Source organism: Talpa europaea (genome assembly GCF_964194135.1).
Source record: "Talpa europaea genome assembly, chromosome: 8".
In the NCBI taxonomy this organism is placed as follows: Eukaryota; Metazoa; Chordata; class Mammalia; order Eulipotyphla; family Talpidae; genus Talpa; species Talpa europaea.
Window position 1 is genome coordinate 122,431,540 of NC_140075.1, and position 23,171 is coordinate 122,454,710.

General features: G+C 57.3%; 1 protein-coding gene across 1 annotated transcript; it reads right to left on the minus strand.

The window, feature by feature from the left end:
• Positions 1–160: 160 nt before the first annotated feature.
• Positions 161–20,612, minus strand: LOC311175483 (disintegrin and metalloproteinase domain-containing protein 21-like; the record flags this gene model as incomplete). Its single annotated transcript, XM_084240351.1, has 3 exons — positions 161–228; positions 5,174–7,562; positions 20,067–20,612. 3 exons carry the CDS (start codon positions 20,610–20,612, stop codon positions 161–163), a joined length of 3,003 nt encoding a protein of 1,000 aa, XP_084096477.1.
• Between the last annotated feature and the right edge of the window lie 2,559 nt (positions 20,613–23,171).

Sequence of the window (23,171 nt, forward strand, 5' to 3'; positions counted from 1 at the left end):
CAGCAAGTGCTGGGAGCGACGGCCCTCCCGGGGGGGACGGTGGGGACCTTGTGTTGCGTCGTGTCCGTGGGGAACGTCTGCAACCCGGACGACCCCAGCCTGGTCCGCCGGCTCAGCAGACGGGCTCGGCTCGCTCGGGGCGGGGTGTCAGCGCCCACGCTCATGGGCCTGAGGCCCGAGACCGGCTCACGCGCCGCCGGCCGCGCTCCTCAGCCACCCGGCCGGTGTCTCCGAAGGCGACAGAGGTCTCGGGTTTTACGAGAGGACAGTTTTAGTGCTCAGTGACTCGAGATCAGAAGGTCGGGGGAGCGACAAGAAGGGCCACATTGGAACACACCACCAGACGCTGCCAAGTTAGGGATCCGGTGCGATTTGCGGGGAAGAAACAAAGACATCCCAACAAGTGAAGAGGACCGGAAACCGACGTCCAGCAAGATCCTCCTGAGTCGTGACTTCTCCTCACCCTCCCCCAGCTCTGCCCGATAATTACCGTCAAGCTGGTTTGCAGGTTAAGCCTGGTTTCAGTCGCGGTGGCCCGATTCTGGTCTGCCCACGGGCACGAAATACAAGTCTACTTTTCATTAAAACCCGCTTTCCTGGAGTTGACAAAGAGTCTCAGTCGAGCTCTTCACAGTGAGCTCCTCAGGTGGGGACCAGATCCAGGTCTGCCCATCGGACCTGGCCTGCGAAGCCTGCGTCTGTGGGTAAGGCCTTCCTCACAGTCCCAAAATGCCCTGGGGTCTCTGGGTTTGCCAAGGGTGACCTTCCTTGACTTTCCCTAGAAGACCTGGAGCCCTCAAAGCAAGGAGTCAGGCTGTCTCCTCCCTGCAGCAGCTGAGGTCTGTTCCCTGGTAGAGCAATGTGGTTGTTCAAATGCAACCTTCGACCATGATCTCAGTCTCCCAACACTCCTCTGTGGAAGAGGAAAAGGAGGGCCGTATTGACTCCTGCACGTAGACATGTTGCCCTGAGGAAAACAAAGACTGTCGAAAGTTCGCACCGTGGGGCGGGAGGCGGAGACAAGCACAGGTTCTGGTTTTGCTCTCGGGACCTGCTCCGTCCCATGGGCACCGTGACACAGCTCAGAGGGGCGCTTTCTCGAAATAAATGCAGAGCATCCAGAACTAGCATTTCCAAAGATCGTGAGGTTTGTGTTAGTCGTTCTCGGTGTGTTTAGTCGTGTGGAGCGAGTCTCAGTCTCGTGTTGGCAATTTCCCTGAGTCCAGTCGTTCTGTGGGCTCCATGGTTTTGCCTGTATTCCCGGACCCCACCAGCCCTCTGCTGCGAATCATTCTGGATGCAAACTTTAGTAACTAACCTCTGTAAATAGCAAAAGATTTGCAGGTAACCATCATTAACATCTGATTCCAAGGCAATCAGCAAGGGTGCTTGCTCAACTTTTGGAAGAACCAGAACATATTTTACATATTTTAGAAGAACCAGAACTGACTTGGAGCTGGTGGTAACGTCCATTACTTCTGGGACCAGACACTCAGGTCCAGACCCTGCTGGGAGTCAGGTCTCGGCTCCCAGCCCGCGGCTTGTGATGCTGTAATTTCTCAGGCCTAGTCTCCCGGACAGGAACGATCCCAGGCTGCAGCGGCGGCACTGAGCCCCAGCCACGAGACCACCACAGGCTGGTGTCTCAGGAAGCCGTAAAAAGGAATTTGCAGACATTTTAGATAAGTAAGCAGAGAGAGACAAACTTCATTTAAGAAAGGAAAGAAGCTCTTTAATCTGATGTAGTCCCAGCTGTTGATCTTTGCCTTCACTATCACTGCTTTGGGTGATGCGTCTGTAAAGATGTCTTTGATGTGCAAATCACGTAGTGTTTCGCCTGTATTTCCTTCTATGTATTTTATGGTCTCAGGTCTTATGTCTAGTTCTTTAATCCATTTTGAGTTGATTTTTGTGCATGGTGTGAGGTAGTGGTCAAGCTTCATTCTTTTGCATGTACCGACCCAGTTTTCCCAGCACCATTTATTGAACAAACTTTCTTTGCTCCAATGCATAGTCTTTGCTCCTTTGTCAAAGATTAGTTGACCATAAATCTGTGGGTTTATTTCTGGATTTTCTATTTGGTTCCATTGGTCCGTTTGTCTGCTCTTGTTCCAATACCATGCAGGTTTTTTTTTTTTAAAGATTTATTTATTTATTTGTTTGTTTGTTTATTTATTTATTTATACAAGCACTGGGTACAGTCAGAAGCGCGGGAGGGTGAGAGAATTCACCAGAGCCAGAGCGGGGCGCAGAGCAGGCAGAAGGACCGAAGGACACTGCTGAGGGGAACAGCGGGCGGCAGGAGAGGTCTTCGTGCCATGTGGGACCCTCCTCTGGTGGCCGGGGAGCAGCCGGGGATCGAACTGGCACTGCAGAAGCTGCTGGCAGCTTCGCAACCCAGCGCGCAACTGCTGTGCCACCGGGGAGGCCCCCATGCAGTTTTGATTATTATGGCTTTGTAGTATAGTTTGAAATCTGGGCGTGTGATGCCTCCATTCCCTTCTCTTTTTTTTTCAGGAGAGCTTTGGCTATTTGGGGTTTTGGTGGCTCCATATGAATTTCATCAGTATTTGTTCTATTTCTTTGAAGAGTGTCATTGAAATTTTTGTTGGAGTAGCGTGAATCTGTAAATTGCTTTTGGTAGGACGGCCATTTTGATAATGTTAATTCAATCCATGAGCAGGGGATGTCTTTCCATTTCTTTGTGTCTTCTTCTATTTCTTTTAATAGTGTTTTATAGTTTTCTTTGTATAGGTCCTTTACCTCTTTTGTTAAATTTATTCCAAAGTATTTGATTTTTTTTGTTTCAATAATAAAAAGGGGCCTACCCTGGTGGTGCAGCGGTTGAGCGCTGGGCTGTGAAGTTGCCTGCAGCCTCTGTGGTGCCGGTTCGATCCCTGGCCACCGGCGACGGTCCCACATGGCGCACAGACCTCTTTTGCCACCCGCTACTCCCCTCAGCAGTGTACTTGGGTCCTTCCGCCTGCTCTGCTCCCCGCTCTGGCTCTGGTGAATTCTGTCACCCTCCCACGCTTCTGACTATACCCTGTGCTTGTATAAATAAATAAATAAATCTTTAAAAATAATAATAATAATAATATTTCTTGATTTCTTCTACATCAAATTAAAGAGCTTCTGTACAGCAAAAGAGACAGTAAGGAAAACAAAGAGATACCCCACCGAATGGGAGAAAATTTTTGCACACAACACTAATATAAATGACTGATCACAAAAGTCTACGAACCAGCCTGAGCCGGTGTGGGCCACGGGAGCCCGGGCCTGCAAGGCTGAGATCCGACGGGAGGGGTCTAAAGAGCTAAAGAGACTCAGCAAAAACAAAGTAAATAATCCAGTCAAAAAATGGGCAGAACAGCTAAAAAGACACTTCTCCAAAGAGGAAATGCAAATGGCCAACAGGCATATGAAAAAATGTTCAGCATCACTTGTCATCAGGGAAATGCAAATCAAAACTACCATGAGATACCATCTCACACCAGTGAGAATGGCACATATTAAAAAAAACTAGCAACAACAAATTTTGGCGAGGGTGTGGAGAAAAAGGAACTCTCCTGCACTGCTGGTGGGAGTGCAAACTGGTCCAACCACGATGGAGAGCTGTGTGGAGATTTCTGGACCTACTAAACATAGAGCTTCCATGCGATCCAGCAATTCCACTCCTAGGTATTTACCCAAAGGACAAAGAAACATCAGTTCCAAAGAACACCTGCACCCCTATGTTTACAGCAGCACTGTTTACAATAGCTAAGCTTTGGAAACAGCCCAAATGCCCAAAAATAGATGACTGGATCAAGAGGATGTGGTACATATACACCATGGAATATTACTCAGCAATCAAAAAAGATAAACACATGCAATTTGCAGCAACATGGATGGCGCTGGAAGGGATCATGCTCAGCGAAATAAGCCAGAGAGAAAAAGAAAAATACCGGATGGTCTCACTCATGGCAGGAATCTAGAAAACCCAAATAAAGCACCAGGAAAGGGCCTCCCCGGTGGCACAGCGGTTGAGCGCTGGGTTGCGAAGCTGCCCGCAGCCTCTGCAGCGCCGGTTCGATTCCCGGCTGCTCCCCGGCCACCGGAGGAGGGTCCCACATGGCGCGCAGACCTCTCCTGCCGCCCGCTGTTCCCCTCAGCAGTGTCCTTCGGTCCTTCTGCCTGCTCTGCTCCCCGCTCTGGCTCTGGTGAATTCTCTCACCCTCCCGCGCTTCTGACTGTACCCAGTGCTTGTATAAACAAAACAAACGGACAAATAAATAAATAAATAAAACACGCCTCTATAAAAAGAAAAAAAAAATAAAGCACCAGGAAAAAGACTAATTATAATAATGTAAAAATCAAAATCAAGAAGCAACTGTAAACCAGAGACACACTACGGGGACGGGGTGGGGGGAGAGGAAGGATTAGGGTCAAAATAACGGGTGGGAATTGTGTGGGGCATATAACCAAGATGAAAATGCATACATGGTGCAAAAATGAAAAATGATGTAAAAAATAAATAAAATAAAAAGAATGTAAAGAAAAGTTTATTTGAAGAAAGCAAGGACTCCAAGCACGCTGGGCTCGCCGTGGGCCTGGGCCTCAGGGCATTTGAACCTGTCTCCTCTATTCTGGAATCTCATCCTCCCACTGTGGGACTGGCTGGGCCTCCCAGGGGGTCCTCCTCTGGCAGATGGGCGCATCTCCCCAGCTCTCCTCTTGGGGTTTCCCTTCCCTCCCTCCCAAGTTTTACTGTCTCTGTTTAGTCTTCCCGGACTTTTGACCTCCTGGCTGGAGTGCATTTTGGTGAGCACGTCTTAGAATTCATTGTCTTTGCTTAGAAGCCTGTTTAACTCTCCCGAAGCCCCTGCCTGCGCTGTCCCTGCGGCTGCCTGCTTAAGCCTAACTGGCCCTGGACTCACTTGGACTCAGGTGGGGCTGCTGGAGACGGACGACAAAATGAACCCCAGGGGACACCAACGTGCAGTTTCAAGGTTTATTTCATTTGTTCCATGACGTTTCAGAGGCTTGGTGTGACTGCAGCAAAGACCCCTCCCGTCGGATCTCAGCCTTGCAGGCCCGGGCTCCCGTGGCCCACGCCGGCTCGGGCTGGTTCATAGACCCTCATTCTGTGCCTCCCTGGTTTCGATTGAGGGAGTGTCTAATTTATCTTCACCTGTTTTGGATTCCTCTTTAATCATTGTCCTTTCATCCAGGGCCTTCTCCTGTGCATCCACGGAAACTTCATCCAGTGACATCTCCTCTGCATCCACGGAAACTTCGTCCAGTGACTTCTCCTCTGCATCCGTGGTCACTTCATCCATTCTGGCTTTCTCTTCATCCACCGTGACTTCTTTGACTTTGGTGGTCACGATCGTCCGCACGTTTGTGGCCACGCCGAACAGCAGCGCAGCTATGAGGATGTAAATGCGCGCAAAGACTATTCTCAGGATGACCAGGGGCATCTCGCTCTGTTTGACTGAGCGGTACATTCTGGGCGGGGGGCCACTGTCCACACTCCCGCCCGCGCCAGGCTTCAGGCACTGGGGAGGGTCCCAGCCCACGTGGCAGTGGCAGTTCCTGTTGCTGTTGCAGACCCCTCGGAGGCCGCACTTCGCGGGAAGACAGTCGTAGCCTATGTCGGTGATGTGCCCGCTGCATTCGTTTCTAAGACAGAACAAGTCAAGGCCACAAGGGGTGCCATTTCTCACGTGGCCGACGTCCGTGGTTTCCGTGCCTCGGTGCTCATCCACCCCAAAGCACCAGGACCCTGCCAGCAAAGACTGGTGGAATCCGACGTGCTCCTGCAGCTGGGGGAGATGTGTCACGTTGGCACACTGCAGCCGTCCGCACTTCATGTCGCTGGGCTCGCATGCCACAAATTTATTCAATTTAGGCCTTCTCCAGCAGTGTCCAAAGCGGTTACCCCTGGTGTTGATCTCGTAGCAGGCATCAGGGGCGTCGTGGGCGTGCTCCCCAAAGATCTCCCTGCAGTGCATGGTGCGGTCCGTGCAGTTTCCACGGTAGCAGTAGCCCTCCTCGGTGCACGGGGTTCCGTCCTGCATGTGGACGTTCAGGGGGCAGTCCACGGTGTCGCCCCGGCAGTACTCCGGAAGGTCGCAGATGTTGACGGCGGGTCTGCAGAGCGTGCCGGCCGGGGAGAACTTGCATTTGGTGCAGCAGAGGCCGGTGTCGCAGACGCTGCGGGGCGTGAACTTGCAGCTGGTCAGGCAGCAGGGGTCGCTGTAGCACTGCTTGAAGGAGCCGCAGTCGCACTGCTCGGGCGACTCCAAAATACTGTTCCCGCAGCGCTCGTGGGTCAGGCTCTTGTTGTAGTACACAGTGTCCGTGGCTGAGTACAGGCAGCTGCTTAGGATGGTTGAGTAGATGTGCCCCATGTACTTGAAGGAGCAGTTGCTGAAGGCGTCCGTCAGCACCGGGTACAGGCTCATGATGCAGGTGGTCCGCCGCTGGCAGACGCAGCCCACTGTCTTATCATATTGGACCCCGATGCTTCGCGCCACCTGGCTAGTGGCAATGATGGACAGCAGTAAGACGTGTCTGTTCATGTAGCCCAGCATGAGCGTGGCGTTGATGCCGCACATGCCGGAGAGCCTCACACTGTACTGCAGCTCGTGGGGCCCGTCCTTGCTGAGGATCAGGGCCGAGTGGGTGTTCAGGCTGGGCTTCAGCGTGCTCATGTAGTACTGCGCGAACGGGCTGGAGAAGTGGTGGTAGGGCTTCAGGCTCGCGGGGTCCCCCCTGTTGTATATGATGAGGCTGCTGATGTGGTACCTGACGTCCAGGCCCTGCAGCAGCGTGTCCATCAGGCTGCCCAGCTGCAGCAGGAACTGGGCGGTCTCAGACACATTGTCCTTGACATCGTACATTGACCTGGAGCTCAAGAGCAGGCCTTTTACACGTGCCGCATGAGACGCAAAAATCTTACTGGATATCCGGGGGCCCACAAGGACGTTTGCTCGGGCGAGCTGGGGGTCCACAACCTGCTCCTCCCCCAGCCGGTATGTGGGCCCCGTGGCGTTGGCGTCTGCCACGAGCTGAGACACGACGTGTTCAAAGGTGGGGGAGCCCCGGAGGGGCTTGACTTCGTAGGCAAGGTCATCCAGCTTCATGATCCCCTGCAGACCCCCGTAGCAGGTGTCCACGGTGACCATGGAGAGAGGGACGTCCTCCAGGTAGCCCAGGTAGTAGCAGTCCAAGGGGAAGAAGGGGTAGTCCGCCTGCAAGGCCCCCTGATCGTCCTGGGTCATGAGCAGCAGGTGTCGGGGCCACACCAGCCTCTTGCGCCGCACGTGGATCACGTGCCTGTGGCCCCCGAAGCGCAGGCTGTAGGAGAGCCAGCCCGGCGCGCGGACGCCCTTGCCACGGCCCAGCTCCTTCCTGGGAATCACCACCTCGGAGGACACGTAGCGCCACGAGGGGCGGCCGGGGGAGGCCTGGCCCGGGGCCAGCCCCGCCCAGAGCCCACAGAGCGCCAGCAGCAGGCGGGCGGCCCTGAGGCCGGCCTGGCCCGTGGTCCTGCTCGGAGCCATGCGCTGGTGAGACTGGAGAGAGGGTGCAAAGCCAGCCCTGAGCCCGCTCAGCCCCTCCTGCCGGGGCCCCTAGTGACACAGGCCCTGCCCTGGGGGGGCCACGGGCCTTAGGTAACAGTCAGGGGCGTGGCGGGGGCGGGCGGCCTCCGCTCAGCTGGGGGCGGGGCTGGGGCTCCGGGCCCTGCCTTTGGGGCAAACATGGAGCTGGGCGGGGTGGGCTGATGCAGGGGTCCAGGGGCTACAGGGAGGAGGCCGGATGGGGACGGAGCGGCCGCCCCCTGCCCGGGCTGGTTTTCAGCAGCAGGGGACGCCCTATTTGCATGTGTCCTGCTATATAGCAGCTCTGGCTGGGTCTGGGCAGAGGAGCCGGGGAGGGTCCTGGGACGTGGGGTCATGACACGCGATGAGCAGGTCCCTTATTAGGGGCCAGAGCTGGTGACCCGGAGCCCCTGTTACTTGCTGGGACGCAGGCCCAGGTGCTGGTGCCCACACATGCTCTGTGGGGTCTTCTGTGGATCAGGATGTCAGCTCATCACCGAGTGTGTAAAGACGCGTGTCACGGTTTTCTAGCCGAGGCTTTTCCTCCTTCCTCTTTCTCGTCACGTGTGTCGTCACGCGTGTCTCTCTACGGACACGATTCATTCACCCGCACTCGGCTCCGCAGGTTCGTGGACGGATCTTCCCACGTCAGGCTCCCATGGCTGGAGTCAGGACACAGCTCGGCTCACAACGTGTCCTCTGCGCCTGCTGACCATCCTGGCGTGTCCCGGTCACGTGTGTCTCCTCCAGGGGCGTGTCCAGCCCTGCCCTGTGCAGAGGCCCTGGGGTGGACCTGAGACCCCAGCACAGGGAACCCTGGGGGATCCCAGCCCTAAAAGGGACAGGAGAGTTTGGGGTTCAAGAGCAGGAGCTGTGGGGTGTGAGCGGGGAGGGGCCATAAGCCCCTGGGAAGCACCGGCCACCCTGGGGTTCGGGGAGGAGGAAGGATCTATCCCAGGGGGACCGTCCCCCTCCAACACCCTCACCTGCCCACAGCACCTTCCTGCCGAGTCTCGACCCAAACAGCACATTGTCAGGTGACCCTCAGGACCCTGAGCCCAGTGTGCAGAGGGGACGCAGGAGCCCCCGCAGCCCCAGGACCTGACAGGAGGCAGGACACTGGGGAGGGTCAGCATCCTCCATGGGCTGAGGAGCCCTTCCCGCTCCCCAATTGCCTCGTGTCAATACACCCAGTTTTTACTGCTCCTGAGCCTCTAGGGGCTTGTTGGTAAGAAACAAAATAAAAACCTGGACAGGTGAGGGACTAGACACTGGGGAGGTCTCACCTGAGCTCAGTCACCTCCTCCTTGGGACTCCCCAGGAATGTGGGGAGCAGGAGACTCTCAGAGGAGAGCAATGGTGTCCTGGGGAGCTGGGGTCTTGCAGAGGGAGCCCCAGACAGGAAGCCCCTGCCCCCCACCCCTGCACCTGCTCCCGGGCTGCGCTCTGAGCTCTGAGCCTCTTGGGCCTCCCGGTGTCCCTGGGCCCCTGGGGTCCTGACACGCACCAGTGGACCCCCAGCCCCGCGTCCAGTCCTGCAGGGTTTGTGTCTGGGCTCACACCTGCTCCCCTCACTGGGTCTCCCGCACAGAAATACACGCCTGTGTCCTCGGGCCTTAGGCTGCTCATTTGCAGATACAGCGAGTTCTTGGCGTTGTCTCTGCAGATGGTGAATCGGCCCTTCACGGAGTCTGCGTAGTATGTGCTGCCACTACTAGAATTAATTCGTGCAACCCACTCAAGCCCCTTCCCTGGAGCCTGGCGGACCCAGCTCATCCAGGAGTTGCTGAAGGTGAATCCGGAGGCTGCACAGGAGAGTCTGAGGGTCCCCCCAGGCGGCACCAAGTCTCCCCCAGACTCCACCAGCTGCGCCTCACCCTGGACACCTGCAAACACAGACACAGCCCGTCAGGACATGGCTCTTGCCCACTGCTTCTCCCTCCTGCCCCTCCTCAGGGATCCTGCCCCCAGGAATCACCCCCTAGAAGAGCCACGAGCAGCAGCCAGCTCAGCCCACGCTCCATGGCGAGTGTCCGCGTCCGTGCTGACCCGAGGGGACCCTGGGTGCGGGCTGGGCTCCTGTGCGGGCTGCAGGGCGGGCCGGGCTGGTTTTCAGCAGCAGGGGACGCCCTATTTGCATGTGTCCTGCTATATAGCAGCTCTGGCTGGGTCTGGGCAGAGGAGCCGGGGAGGGTCCTGGGACATGGGGTCATGACACACGATGAGCAGGTCCCATATTAGGGGCCAAAGCTGGTGACACTGAGCTCCTGTTTCTTGCTATGACGCAGGCCCAGGTGCTGGTGCTCACAGGTGCTCTGTGGGGTCTTCTGTGGATCAGGATGTCAGCTCATCACCGAGTGTGTAAAGACAGGGACCTGCCCTTGAGTCATCCCCTCGTGAACTGCCCTTGCTCGAGGAGCGTGTTAAGACCGTGAGGCGTGTTGGGATCTTCTGGCCTTTTCTGTGGAGACGCTCGTGTCCGCGGGATGAGAGTGAGTGTTATTTCCAGGCCCCGTCTGTGTCTCTCTCCTCTGGTTGTTCCGTTGCCTCAACTCAGATTTCAGCAGAGTTTTGAAAGTGCAATTGGAAATTGGCAAAGCTCCGTCCTGCCCTGGCTGCGGAGGTTCTGGTGGGTCGCGATTCAGTGACAAGAGCAAAGTTTCGAGAGGTTCAGCGAGAAACACACAAGACACTGAGCAGCAACAGTCCTGGGAACCCGGGAGACTCTGCAGAGAAGGGTCCACCCGAGAGCTCTCGTGGCGGGTGCCCCCGTCACAGACACCAGAGGTCAGGCCAGGAGACCTGGGACCCCCAGTGCTGACCAGGGCCCTTCACTCAAGGAGTCGGGTCCGGCCTCCCACAGCCATGAGCTGAGTCCAGGGCTGTGAGCTTGGAGCGCCCCCTCGTGGTGGGCCTGGGTGCCGCCCCCTCCTGTCCTTCAAGGTCTGTGTCTGGGCCACACCTGCCCCTCCCCGGGTCCCCCCAGTAATAGCAAGTAACAGACACCTGGACAGGTGAGGGTCTCATCCCTGGGGAGGACTCACCTGTGCACAGTCACGTCCTCCTGGGGGTCCCCAGGAATGTGGGGTTCAGGAGACTCTCATAGGGGAACTATGGTGCCCTGGGGAGCTGGGATCTTGCAGAGGGAGCCCCAGACAGGAAGCCACTGCCCCCCACCCTGCACCTGCTCCCGGGCTGTGCTCTGAGCTCTGAGCCTCCTGGGCCTCCCGGTGTCCCTGGGCCCCTGGGGCCCTGACACGCCCCAGTGGACCCCCAGCCACGTCTCCCGTCCTGCAGGGTTTGTGTCTGGGCTCACACCCGCTCCCCTCACTGTGTCTCCCGCACAGTAATACACGGCGTGTCCTCGGGCCTCAGGCTGCTCATTTGCAGATACAGCGAGTTCTTGGTGTTGTCTCTGGAGACGGTGAATCGGCCCCTCACGGAGTCTGCGTAGCTTGTGCTGCCACCAGTATCAATTATTCCAACCCACTCAAGCCCCTTCCCTGGAGCCTGGCCGACCCAGCTCATGGCATAACTACTGAAGGTGAATCCGGAGGCTGCACAGGAGAGCCTGAGGGACCCCCCAGGCGGCACCAAGTCTCCCCCGGACTCCACCAGCTGCGCCTCACCCTGGACACCTGCAAACACAGACACAGCCCGTCAGGACATGGCTCTCGCCCACTGCTTCCCCCTCCTGCCCCCTCCTCAGGGATCCTGCCCCCAGGAATCACCCCCTAGAAGAGCCACGAGCAGCAGCCAGGTCAGCCCACGCTCCATGGCGAGTGTCCGCGTCCGTGCTGACCCGAGGGGACCCTGGGTGCGGGCTGGGCTCCTGTGCGGAGGCCGGATGGGGACGGAGCGGCCGCCCCCTGCCCGGGCTGGTTTTCAGCAGCAGGGGACGCCCTATTTGCATGTGTCCTGCTATATAGCAGCTCTGGCTGGGTCTGGGCAGAGGAGCCGGGGAGGGTCCTGGGACGTGGGGTCATGACACACGATGAGCAGGTCCCTTATTAGGGCCAGAGCTGGTGACACTGAGCACCTGTTACTTGCTGTGATGCAGGCCCAGGTGCTGGTGCCCACACGTTCCCTGTGGGGTCTTCCTGAGTGAGTTTCTTATATTTGTCAGTCCTTTGTCAGATGTGTTACCTGCAAGTATTTTATCCTATTCAGGAGGGAGACTTTTATTGTCCTGATAGTGTGTTTAATTGTATGGAAGCTTATTCATTGACTGGAACCCCTTTTGTTTTCATTTATTTTTCTTCTCCTGCCACTGGAGACCAGTCTACAATATATCACGGAAGCCCATGGCTGGTTGTTTGGTAAATTCACTTGTTCTATTTCGCTGGCAGCCCGTGCACACGCTTAGCCAGGACAAACACCCACGTGCCCAAGGGCAGGAGTGGATCAGGCAAATGAGCCGCATGGATGCCTTAGCGCAGTGCCCAGCTATGAGGTGGGGCGATGCTCAGGGACCAGGTCTGTCGAGAGGGACAAAGGCTGGACAGTCTCACTGACCTGTGGGTGAAGGTCCTACAGAACAGGGTCAGGCAAAGCCCAGCGACCGTCAGCTCTGCCCTCTGACTGTGGCACCGAGGAGCAGAGGGGATGGTGTGAGTGGGGAGGAGGGCCCCATGGACGTGCTGGGGTGGCCGGGCCGGGGCTGGGCTGGTGTGAAAGGCCCGTCTGTGAAGGCTTGACCTGTAGCCTGAGCAGATTCTCAGATGCAAACTTGCCCTGAGGCAGGACAGGTTACTCTTTGCCAGATGCCGATGGGGGGCTTGAATGGACACGGGCGCCCTGTGGGGTTGCAGCGTCCCTTCAGCACGCGGACCCCTGAATGGGAGCCGCTCTGTCCCCTCGTGCCGGCAGGCTCCTCACAGGACGGCACACTGTTTGCCTCTGTCTTCCTCTCCCGCCGCCCTACATGGGCAGAGGCACCGGCCATGCGGCAAACTCTGCTGACTCTCGATGAGCAGAGAGTGGTTTTCAGGAAAGCCAGGGCGGAGGCTGACGGTCTCCACCACCAGGACGGAGACTCCCCGGGGCCTGAGATGGTTGTCCCTGGGGCAGATCCCGAGTGGGACCCCAGCAATGGGGGATGGTGATGTTAGAGCTGCGTGAAATATGTTTATTGGGTGGATGCAGCAAGGAATCCCCAAACAAAAAAAATTAACAAAATATTACAACTCGAACAGGAAGCTCCTGAGGATCCATCAGCGTCCTTGAGGGAATCATCCAGACGTGTCCCTGCCACACGGACACCACCCAGGTGCCCCAGAAATGCTCGTCTGATCACTGTGGCGTTCATCACACACAGGGCCCCGACACGAGGAGAAACCGCCAAGGTGGACGGCGTCACAGATGAGTCTGTTCCAGGGCGTGGACCTGGCATCCGGGTTTATGATAACAGAGAGGACAGGAGACCGGAACCTGCTACAGTTTCCATACACAGGGAGCCCAGGAGAGGGGTTCAGGGAAAGAGTAAGGGACCGAGACATGAACCCAGACGTGAACCCGGGAGAAGTGAACCCCTGGGGAGAACCCGTGGCTTCCTGCAGGGAAGAGGGACCTTGGAAGTGCAGCTGTCCCAGATCACAGGCGAGCAGCAGACACAGGAGGACAGAAGACAGGACAGAAGACAGAGGACGCCAGGACGTGACGGTCCCCGCAGGGGTCACGACAGAGGTGAACGGGGGACAGGGACCCGGGACAAGGAGCGAGGACAGGAGACGCGCGGTAGCCCAGAGCAGAGGCTCAGACCGAGTCAGGAGGGAAGACGGACCCAATAGGAGGAACCAGGAGCCCAGGACAGAGGACGGGAGACAGATGATGCCACAGAGAAGGTTCAGGTGAACAGGGGTAGGCCAGGGGCTCCCCTAGATCCAAGTAAGCCCAGAAGGAACCGACCCAGAGACGAGATCCCACTGGTCTTGTGGGCCCACTGAGGACGTGAGATATTTATCTGAGAAAAAGACCAAAACTGAGTGTCACTGACTTCTGGCTGCTGTTGCCGGAGGCCCAGGAATTCCCTTTTCTGAAGGACGCTGAGGTGACGGACCCGCTCTGACCCACCTTCCCCTCAGCGCAGGACGCGGGAAGCGACGCCTGGAGTCGCACACGCCGGCAGGACTGTTCGCAGAAAGGCTTTCCATCCTGGCTCTGGTCTTTCCTTTAAGCTGCATTTCGGCCTGGAGTGAAGCTGCAGCTGTGTCAGCCCCACGCGTGACCCGTGGTGACCGAAGGGCTCTTGGTGTCTGGATGCTGCGTGTCTGTATGTCCCGGTGTCCCTGTCTTGGCCTCCAGTGGCTGACAAATTGGCCTACATGGTGCCCGGAGACGTGAAAATGAAGTGAGATGAAAGGTTCTGTTTTCGTTGTCAACATGGTGCTTCTGGACGAAGCCGCTGCCGTCACAGAGACTGAACATTGATGATTCTGCTGTTTTCTGGTCTTTGTGACAAAGCTTCCCAGAAATCTAATTTAAGAAAAAATGGGGTGGCCTGTCATTGGCGTGAGGGAAGGAAATGTTGGGAACCTCAGCGAGCTCCTGAGACTCTCCCCAGAGTCGCTCCCTCTGCTCCCGGGACAGGCAGTGCGTGAATGTGTCCTACTCGGCTTCCCCAGTGCAGGGAAACTAGACGGGAGGCGTCGTCCCTTGGGAAAAGGGGGACACTTGGACACGACCGGAAATGTCCGCGCTGGCTTCCCAACACGTGCGTAAAACCTCTCAGCCCTGACACGCAGGTGAATTGTCAGTGGGGATCGTCCCCTTGGAATACCGCGGCCTTCAGTGGCCTGATAGCTGCAGAGATTGTTTCTGGAGAAAACAGGGGCAAGAGGCCTCAACAGATTCCTGTGGCTGGAACGGTTGAGAGTGAAAATTTCCTACAAAGGACTGACTAGACCTGGAGATTCACCTCATTTTTTCACTGACTTTTGCTGGACATAATCCTGGTAAGTTTTTTTTTTTGTGTGTGTGTTTTGTTCTGAATCCACAAAGTTTTCTTGTTGCGGTGACCGGGATCTGCAGCAAGGTTGCAGTTTTTTTCCGAGCAAAGCTAACTTGTGTTTGCGTTTTCTCTCCCCTGATGCCAACACAGCGTGGAAATAGTGGTAGTGATCTTTATGACTCACCTCAGAGTCTGCTTTTGCATAACCTGCATAGGGATTTCATCTGCTTTAATAAAAAAAAATTGGACATGAGTTTCGTTGTGTGGCTTGGCGTGGCGTCTTCCAGGAAGCTGAGACAGCGGAGCCGAGAGGCGGAGAGCCTGTGGCTTTGTTCGTAGTGTCTAGAGACATGCAGGGGCGGTGAGAAAGCCGCCTCCACGGGCAGGACGGGCAGCCCGGCCAACGGAAAGCCCTGGTGCCCTCGAGAAGAGCAAGCCCAGGTGGAGTCTGAGGAGACCCCTTTGTCCTCGAGCCCATGTGGCCTGTGTCAGGAGTGTCAAGAGTTCGCTCTGCTCCTGCATGGAGTGTCCCACGAAGCCACGGAAACTGCTGCTTCGTCACTCTGCCCTGGGATTTTATGCAAAAAACAGGTGAAATGGTTCACCAGCAGATCTCGTTTGCAAACTTGCTGTGCTGTTGAACGGTTTGGGATCAAGGTGGAGAGAACTTGTTTTTGCCTAAGTTGAGCCACTTTTAAGGGATTTTTCCCTGTGATTTGCTGTCTTTGCTGTTTTGTTTCGGCTAATGCCTCCGGATTTTTAATTTTTTTTGTCTTGACTGATAAACTGTTTTCCAGGAATGGAGACTTTTGCCTTCCACGATGAACAACACCTGCAGAGACGGGTTTGCTTTCCAGTGGGGACCCTGAGAAAACTTTCCTTCGGAGGCCGCACCCCAGCATCGCACATTTGCTCTTCATCTCCACGGAAATGGCAGAAGTGGAAGGGGGTGGTTAGGGGCAAAGGATGTCTGAGCGAATCCACGCGGGCTTTGCGGATGCCGCCCCTACTCCGTCAAGACAGTGGGACCCCCCAGCTCCAGGATCCCCAAAGGGAAGCTGAGCGGACCTGAGGGCGGAGTGAAGCAGCCGTTTTCTCTGTTTGTAAATGAACCCGGCCACGTGGGTGGGGTCCGGGGCACTTGGCTCCTGCTCTCGGCCAGGCAGGTTGGGTCTCAGCGGGTCCCTTGGGATTCCGGCTTGGCGGGGCGGGTGGGATGCATGAAAGAACTTACCTCCCTCTTGTCTCCCCGAGTTACACGTTCCCTCATCCCTTCCCTTGTCAATAAACCTGTGTGAACTTTGATGTGTGCCCTCAGGGTGCGCCCCTTTAAGCCCAGTGAGGACCCCCAGTCAGGCACCCGTTTTAGAGCGGGGTTGCCTATAACAGTAACACACCCCCCAGGAGGGAGACCGTGTGCCCAGCCCACACAGCAGCACCTCAAGGGGAGAGACGGAGGCTTCTCCCCAAGGCCAGGCCCCGGCAGGGACGTCCGCGGGCCCCACACGGCTCAGCGTCCTGCGGGGAGACGGGAAGGATCCTCGTGTGAGAAGCGAGAGGGACGCTGCCCCTGTGGGCAGCAGACGTGGGGAGGGACACGGAGACCCCGACAGGCCCACGGAGACGGGGAGAAGCCGCGTCAGGGCCGTGACGTGCAGGCTCCAGACCCCGCGTGTCTGTGGGGGGAGAGGGTTGAGGGTTTGGCGTGTGTGTGATCAGGTGATGTCTTTCTGCTTCTTGAGTTTTCAGAGCAGTGATGATTATTGAGAATTCAATTTTGCAGCACGTCCTGCTCAGCTGATGCTGCTTGTGTCCTTATTTTTATGACATTTGCTTTTATGGAATTCACAGTTTTCATTTAAAGACTCTACGAAACGATTTTTCCTTGAACTGTGCTTTTTGGTGGCCCCACGTCGCGGGCATGTCCGGCTCAAGGAAGAATGTGTCGTCCTCGTCACCTCTCTGCGTTTACATCTTTTACATTTTACGTTTATGTCTATGATGCATTTTTATTTCATGAGGGAGAATTGTGGGTCTGCCAGGATGAAGTTTTCTGCAGATGCAAATCCAGGTGTCCCGTCACCTGTTTTTCAAAATTCAGTTTGTGGCCCATCGTGCTGTGTTTACTCTGATAGCCTCAGTCCACTGCAGTTCCTGGGTCTGCCCTGGGCTTGTCTCTGTCCCTGGTCCTCGTGGCCTGCTCTGTCCTCAGCCCCTGGGGTCCTCCTCCCGGAGCTGTGCAGAGGCTGAGCGGGGCAGGGTCAGGCTCCAGCCTCATCCCTCAGGGTGTGCTGACCCGGCCCTGGCCTGTCCACGGGGCTCTGGAGTGTGTCTGTCTCCACCCCAGAGGAGAAGCTGTGGGTGTCATTGTCTGAGCATTAAATCATCCCCCGGGGGAGCATCCCGGGGTCACAATCTTCACCTTCCATCCCTGACTGCGGGACGTTGCTCCACACGTGTGGTTTGATTCCGTGACCATCACGCCTGCTGCGGCTGAGAGAGGGTGTGTTTTGTGCGTTACTTTCAGGCGCTGAGGTTGGTCCTAGAAACAGCTCTTGACCCCGGGGACCCTGAGTCTGCACCTGAGTGACCGAGTCAGTGACCAGCCGCTCCAGGGAGACCTCGGGGTGCTCACCTCGAGACCTTTTCATCGGCAGCTGTTCTGTGTCCCTATCATGGGGATACCTGTTGCTCCTCTTCACCCCTAATTTCCTGGGCAGGTCCCTGGTTCCCTGTGGGTAACATGGAGCCAGCCCCTCGCTGCCCTGAGGTCACAGGATGGGACGGTGCTTTCTCCTGAGATATAGCCCGGGACTGGATACGTCCAGGTGCCCTGACTCCAGGGAGGGGACGTCCTTCTGCTCGGAGGTGCTGAGTGTCTTCACCATGGAATGTGCTGACCCCACCCCAAGCTATTTGCCCAGTGACTGGGGTGCCCGTTCTGCCTCTGAACACTGCCCTGGGGTCTCCCATCGCTGGGGGAGCTGCCCATCCTGGCCCCCAGGGGAGGTTGCTCCTGGCCTGCGACCTGCTGGGAGCTGCTGTGCAGAGAGCTGGGTCAGGACTCTGTGCTGCGGGAGGCGGATCAGAGGGGTCCAGGCTGCTGACAGAATGGGGAAGGTCTCGGGGGCTCAGGCTGCCCTCCAGGGGGATGAGACTCAGGAAGGGCTGGGGAGCAGGAAGGACAGAGCCGCATGCAGTGGGGATCCCATGGTCAGCTGTGATGTGGGCGGGTAATGAAAGGGGAGGGGTCAGGGACTGTCAGGGGGCAGAGGTGCTTCCCCTGGACATGGGGCGACGCTTCCTTTGGCCTTGCTGGGGCATCTCTGGAGGGGCCTGGGGTTTGGTGATTAGGTTATGATGAGCACATGTGGGGTCTCTCAGGCGAGGCTCCTCCTTCCTCTCTGGGTTGGGGCTGGTTTCCTCAGGGTTAACTGCTCCGTGGGGTGTGGTTTGAAAACTCTCAGCTGTGCCGTGGCGCCTGGATCACACCTCACCTGCAGCAGGTCACAGGGACGTGGCCCTGACCACGTGAAGAAACTGCACAGTCACCGGGGACAGGTGAGGGTCTCAGTCCTGGGGAGGTCTCACCTGTGCACAGACAGAGTCACCTCCTCCTTGGGCTCCCCAGAGATCTCTGTATGTTTGGATCAGCCCTTTGAGACGCTATGTGCAAATATTTTATCCTTTTCATTGTGGAGTCCTGTTGTTTTGGTCATACTTTCAGTGTGTTGGAGCCTTTCAGTGCACGGAACCCCATTTATGATATTTGTTTTACTTTTCTGGCCAGCCGAGCCTGGTCCACCACAGGTCGCGGGAGCCAATGCGGGGTCTTGTCTATTTTCTCCCTTTGCTGATTGGACCCGCGTTTACATCGTCGTCAGGGAAACCACCTGCGTGTCCCTCCCAGGGTCAGAGAGCCATTCCGGATAATGGGGTGTCTTCCCCCCACGCAGGCTGCTCGGCATGACAGGCGTGACCTCTGCCGTTCCCAGCACGGGGGTCGGGGCGGGTCAGGGTCAGGCTGAGTGAGGTTAGTCAGAAGGAGCAAGACAAATGCTGGACGGTCTCGCTCATGTGTGAATACGCAGGAACGGCAAAGGGTCGGGTGGAGCCGGGAATGAACTCCCACCCACGCCTGCAGAGCTGGGGTAACATGAGGGGGAGGGAGGGAGCCCTGGAGTGGGGTGGGGGCCCTGGGCCCTGGGGTCCTGGTCGTGCGCAGGGTGCGAGCCTCACATTGTGGCATCTGATCCGGTCACCTGCCCCAGAGCCCAGGGGCGCACACGTGTCCCCCTCACGCGCAGTGAGCACCCGCGTGTCCGCTCAGTCACGAGTGTGACCTTGTCGGCCCAGAATCGCCTCAAACGGAAATTCACTGTGGACGGAAAGCCTGAGAAATCTTCGCTCTGTCGGCTGCACAGAACAACACTTCCAGGCCTCCCTGGCGGCCCGAGGGTTCCGCACAGCGCCGGGCAGCGTCCGCAGCCTCTGCAGCCCGAGCCCGACCCCCGGCCAGGGAGCTGCTCACAGGGCGCGGCAGACCCTCCCGTCCCCCCACGGCTCCCCTCAGCCGTGGGCTTCCGTCCGTCTGCCTGTCCCGGTCCCGCTCGGTCTCTGGGGGATCCTCTCACCTCCGCGCGTCTGGCCTGTGTCCTGGTTCTTGTGTGTGTGAATCAATAAAAAACTTTAAAAAAAACTCAAAAAAAAAAAAAAAAAAAGAAAACCACGGAACCCGCTGGTCTTCCCAGTAAGTCCACCGAACCTCCCAGGGCAACTCATCCCCGGGCATCTCTGTCTCTCCAGAAGCCACGGGAGGGATCGTGCCGCCAAGTACATGTATGACGCCAACACGGTTCTGACACTGAGCGCAGACGAGGTCGTCACACCCAGAAGAGACACTGCAGACCCGCGTCCTGAGAAGCACAGAGGAAAAAGCCTCAGCAGTGGAGTGAACAGCAGGCGCCGAGGAGCCTTCACAGCACCCAGGGGTGTTCACTCCAGGACACGGGAGGGATGGACGTGGACGGTCCGTCCAGGTCATTCTCCATCTCAGCAGATAGAGATGAAATCACGGCCCAGATCAGCCGCTGCAGAGAAGGCAGCTGACGAGACTCACCCCGTTCATGGTCACGTCTCCCAGGGAGACGCGCGGAGGTGACGCACCCACAGGAGGGAGACCGTGTGCCCAGCCCACCCAGCAGCACCTCAAGGGGAGAGACGGAGGCTTCTCCCCAAGGCCAGGCCCCAGCAGGGACGTCCACAGGCCCCACACGGCTCAGCGTCCTGCGGGGAGACGGGAAGGATCCTCGTGTGAGAAGCGAGCGTGACGCTGCCCCTGTGGGCAGCAGCCGTGGGGAGGGACACGGAGACCCCGACAGGCCCACGGAGACGGGGAGAAGCCGCGTCAGGGCCGTGACATGCAGGCTCCAGACCCCGTGTCCATGGGGTGAGGTGTGTGAAGGCAGTTGGGGCATTTTTAATTGGGCGGTTGATTTGTTTTTATGTGAATTTGTTGTTGTCGTTACCGGGAAGTATTTCGCGTTTTCTGTGGACAGGGTCGCATCATCTGCGAGCAAAGACAGTTTATTTCTCTGTCCAGCGTCGGGCTCTCCCCCGAGTTGTCTCTTTGCCTCAGCCCAGACCTCCCCAGAGGTGGAACCCGGGAGCCCGAGAGGGACAGGCCCCTGCTGCCCGCGGTGGGGCGGCGTCTGGCTCCCAGGCTTCGGGGGAGTCTGGTTGTCGGTGTCTGTGGGTTTGTCCCCAGGTGGGGAGTGCGGGTTTGCAGACGTCCTCTGGCCGCAGAGCTCCCACTGGCCCAGCTGAAAGGTAGGGTCAGGCGGGCGGGGTCTCTCCTGGACAAAAGGCCGGTCTGAGGAACGTGCTGGAAACCGCGTCTGCTGGGACAGCAGGTGGACGTGCCGGCAGATGAGCACCACCCGCCGACCACCCGCCAGACAGCGAGCGTGAGCAGGACCAGGGCCAGGACTTCGGATCTGCAGCAACCCCAGAGTCCAGGCCAGGCCCTTCACATCCCCTGGCTCGAGCAGACAGTCCTGCACCCCAACGCGCATCCCCCAGCAACCCTCCACACAGCCCAGGGACCGCCCACCTTCCCTGGTCTGACCCCAGGGACCGAGACGGCCCGGAAGAGGCGCTGCACCCTGAGGGGTGACCCCGCGGGTCCCTCTTCCCTCCGTGCTGCTGCCGTGGTGGCGCCGGCCGGGCCAGAGAACCTCGTGTTGGTCTCAGTTTGTGGAGATCTTTCCCCACAGGGAGGCCGGGGCTGTGTGGAGCATGTTCACCTCTTTGGTGTCATCATCGTCGTTCTGCTGCCTCGTGTTGAGAGGAGACCCGCGCGGGACTCTCGAGCTTCCTGCCCCGACATGCTCGCTCGTCAGTGTCTCCAACACTGCAGAAAAGACCCTAAAAGTGTAATTAAGGAAATCCTGGCCCCTGGTGTCCCCTGAGCCCCTGGAGTCCTGATCACACTGGGGTGCCCGCGCCCCAGCTGGTCCTGGGCCCCCAGCCACCCTCCCGGCATGCAGGAGGGAATGAACCTCTCTCTGTATTTCTCCTCAGATTTTTCTCCCCAGAAGCCTGTCTTCTCCTCAGAATCTGCTTGCCAAGGTGTCATTTTTCGTCAGATATTCCTCCTCAACACCCGTTACTGCAGTATTTCTCCTCAGATTTTCTCCTCAGAGGCCTGTCAGAATCTGCTTCCCAACATGTCATATCTCCTCAGATAATTCTCCTCAACACTCCTTTCTACAGTATTTCTCCTCAGTTTTTTCTCCTCAGAGGCCTGTCTTCTCCTCAGAATCTACATCCCAGGGTGTCATTTCTCATCAGATATTCCTAGTTCATTGCCTTTGCAAAAAGCAATAGAGAACACAATAGAATGAAAATCCTGTATTCCAAGTCAACTGTCACAGATCAATATAAATCTAGTGTCCTGCCAAACAGAACACGTTCACTTTCTGTCTCATCCTAGAAATGAAAACCTGATTATTTCAGCAGAGGTTCCATCATTGACAGGAAAGATGGTGGTGTCAAAATTTATACAGATTCTTTTGTGGTAGTTCAACAGTGGTTTTATTTCTGCATAAACTTGTAAACCGTACAAGGTCAGAAGTTTCATGAATGAAAAGGGTGCTAAGGCTCAAGGAAAAGGAGGAAAAAAATAAGAATAGCAAGAGGCATTCCAGGAAGGAAAGAATGCCAACAATATTTAACTCCCATTTTTAAAAGAGGGGATTTTATTTTTGGCTAAAAAGGTCCCCTTGAAATGAATTTTGTCCACTGTCAATGAGAGGAAGCCACTGACACAGAGCAGACGGGTATTGCCATGTCTACCGTGACCTTTATTGTTTCTGACACGGTGACTTTCAAGGCAGCAACGATGGCCACAGGTGTTCTAGTCTCAACCCATGTGAGCAATGTTGAAATGGAATTGCACACGGGCCCCACAAAAGGGACATCCTCACCCACATTTCCACCGCAGATGTGAGGACACTCGAGCCTTCCCCATTCATCTTACAATTTTCACATTGTCACCATCTTCGGAGGAAACGTGGGCTATTTGCCTGTAGCTCACTTTGAATTTCCACACCGTCGTGATGCAGCGGGACCATCGGGTGGGTGCCGCCACCGTGAGTCCCATCCTCCCCCGGCCAGGCTCCCGTAAGACGTGGAGTGAAGTCCGGGCCTGGGCCTGCGGGGTGGGGGGTGGACGGTTAAGGGGGGAGTGGGGCCGGCAGGGGTGGGGGCAGGAACCTGGTCCTGCAGGACCCAGCAGGGCAGCACCCTCTGGGCTTCCATCTGGGCAGAAGGGGAGCCCAGAGGGAGGGGAGAGTGAGCAGCATCTCCTGTGGGCGGCCGATGGCAGAGTGGGGGGCACCGGCTGGGAGGGCCCCGGGGAGGGAGGGCTGGATGTGGAAAACCGCCAGGCGCTGGCAGGTTGTGTTGTGGGCACGGAGGAGCACAGAGGTCCGGGTTCACTCCTGAGCAGCCCACCGGGTCAGAACCCGCACTGTGGAGGGGGGCCAGGAGACCCACCGGCGCGTGAAGCTGTGCTCTGAGCGCTCTGAGCGGAGGACCCAATGGAACAAGGTAACAATGCACCGCGCTCCACCCCGGAGCTCGCCCTGCAGCTGTGTCCACCATACCTGGGTCCCGCTGGAGCTGGTCGCCGCCTGGGACAGAAGCTGCACAGACTCTCTGAGCCCCTGCAGCCTCCCTGTGGCCGGAAGCCCCGCCCTGGGGGTGCGACAACCGCACCCTCTCCTCACTGCCCAGGAGGGATGAGCGACCACCTGGCAGCGTCATTCCAGGAGGCCCCTGACTGCTGAGAGAGAGGCGGGCGGGGCTGCCCCAACACCTCCCCCCAGCAGGCGCCAGGGCCGCGCCTCTGCCTGCACCGAGTAGGGGAGAGAGAGGAGCTGACAGGCCAGAGCCCAGAGACCACCCGCTCTGAGAAAATGGAAGGTTCTAAGCTCATCAGGCAGGCCCGGGGGCGGGGAAGATAGTTTTTTCTCTAATACCTGAGCCTCCATTTCCTTATCTGTACAAAGGAAAGTATCCCCTCGACTGGAGAGGCAGACACGACCCCTTTACCTGTTGTTGCTGAGCGC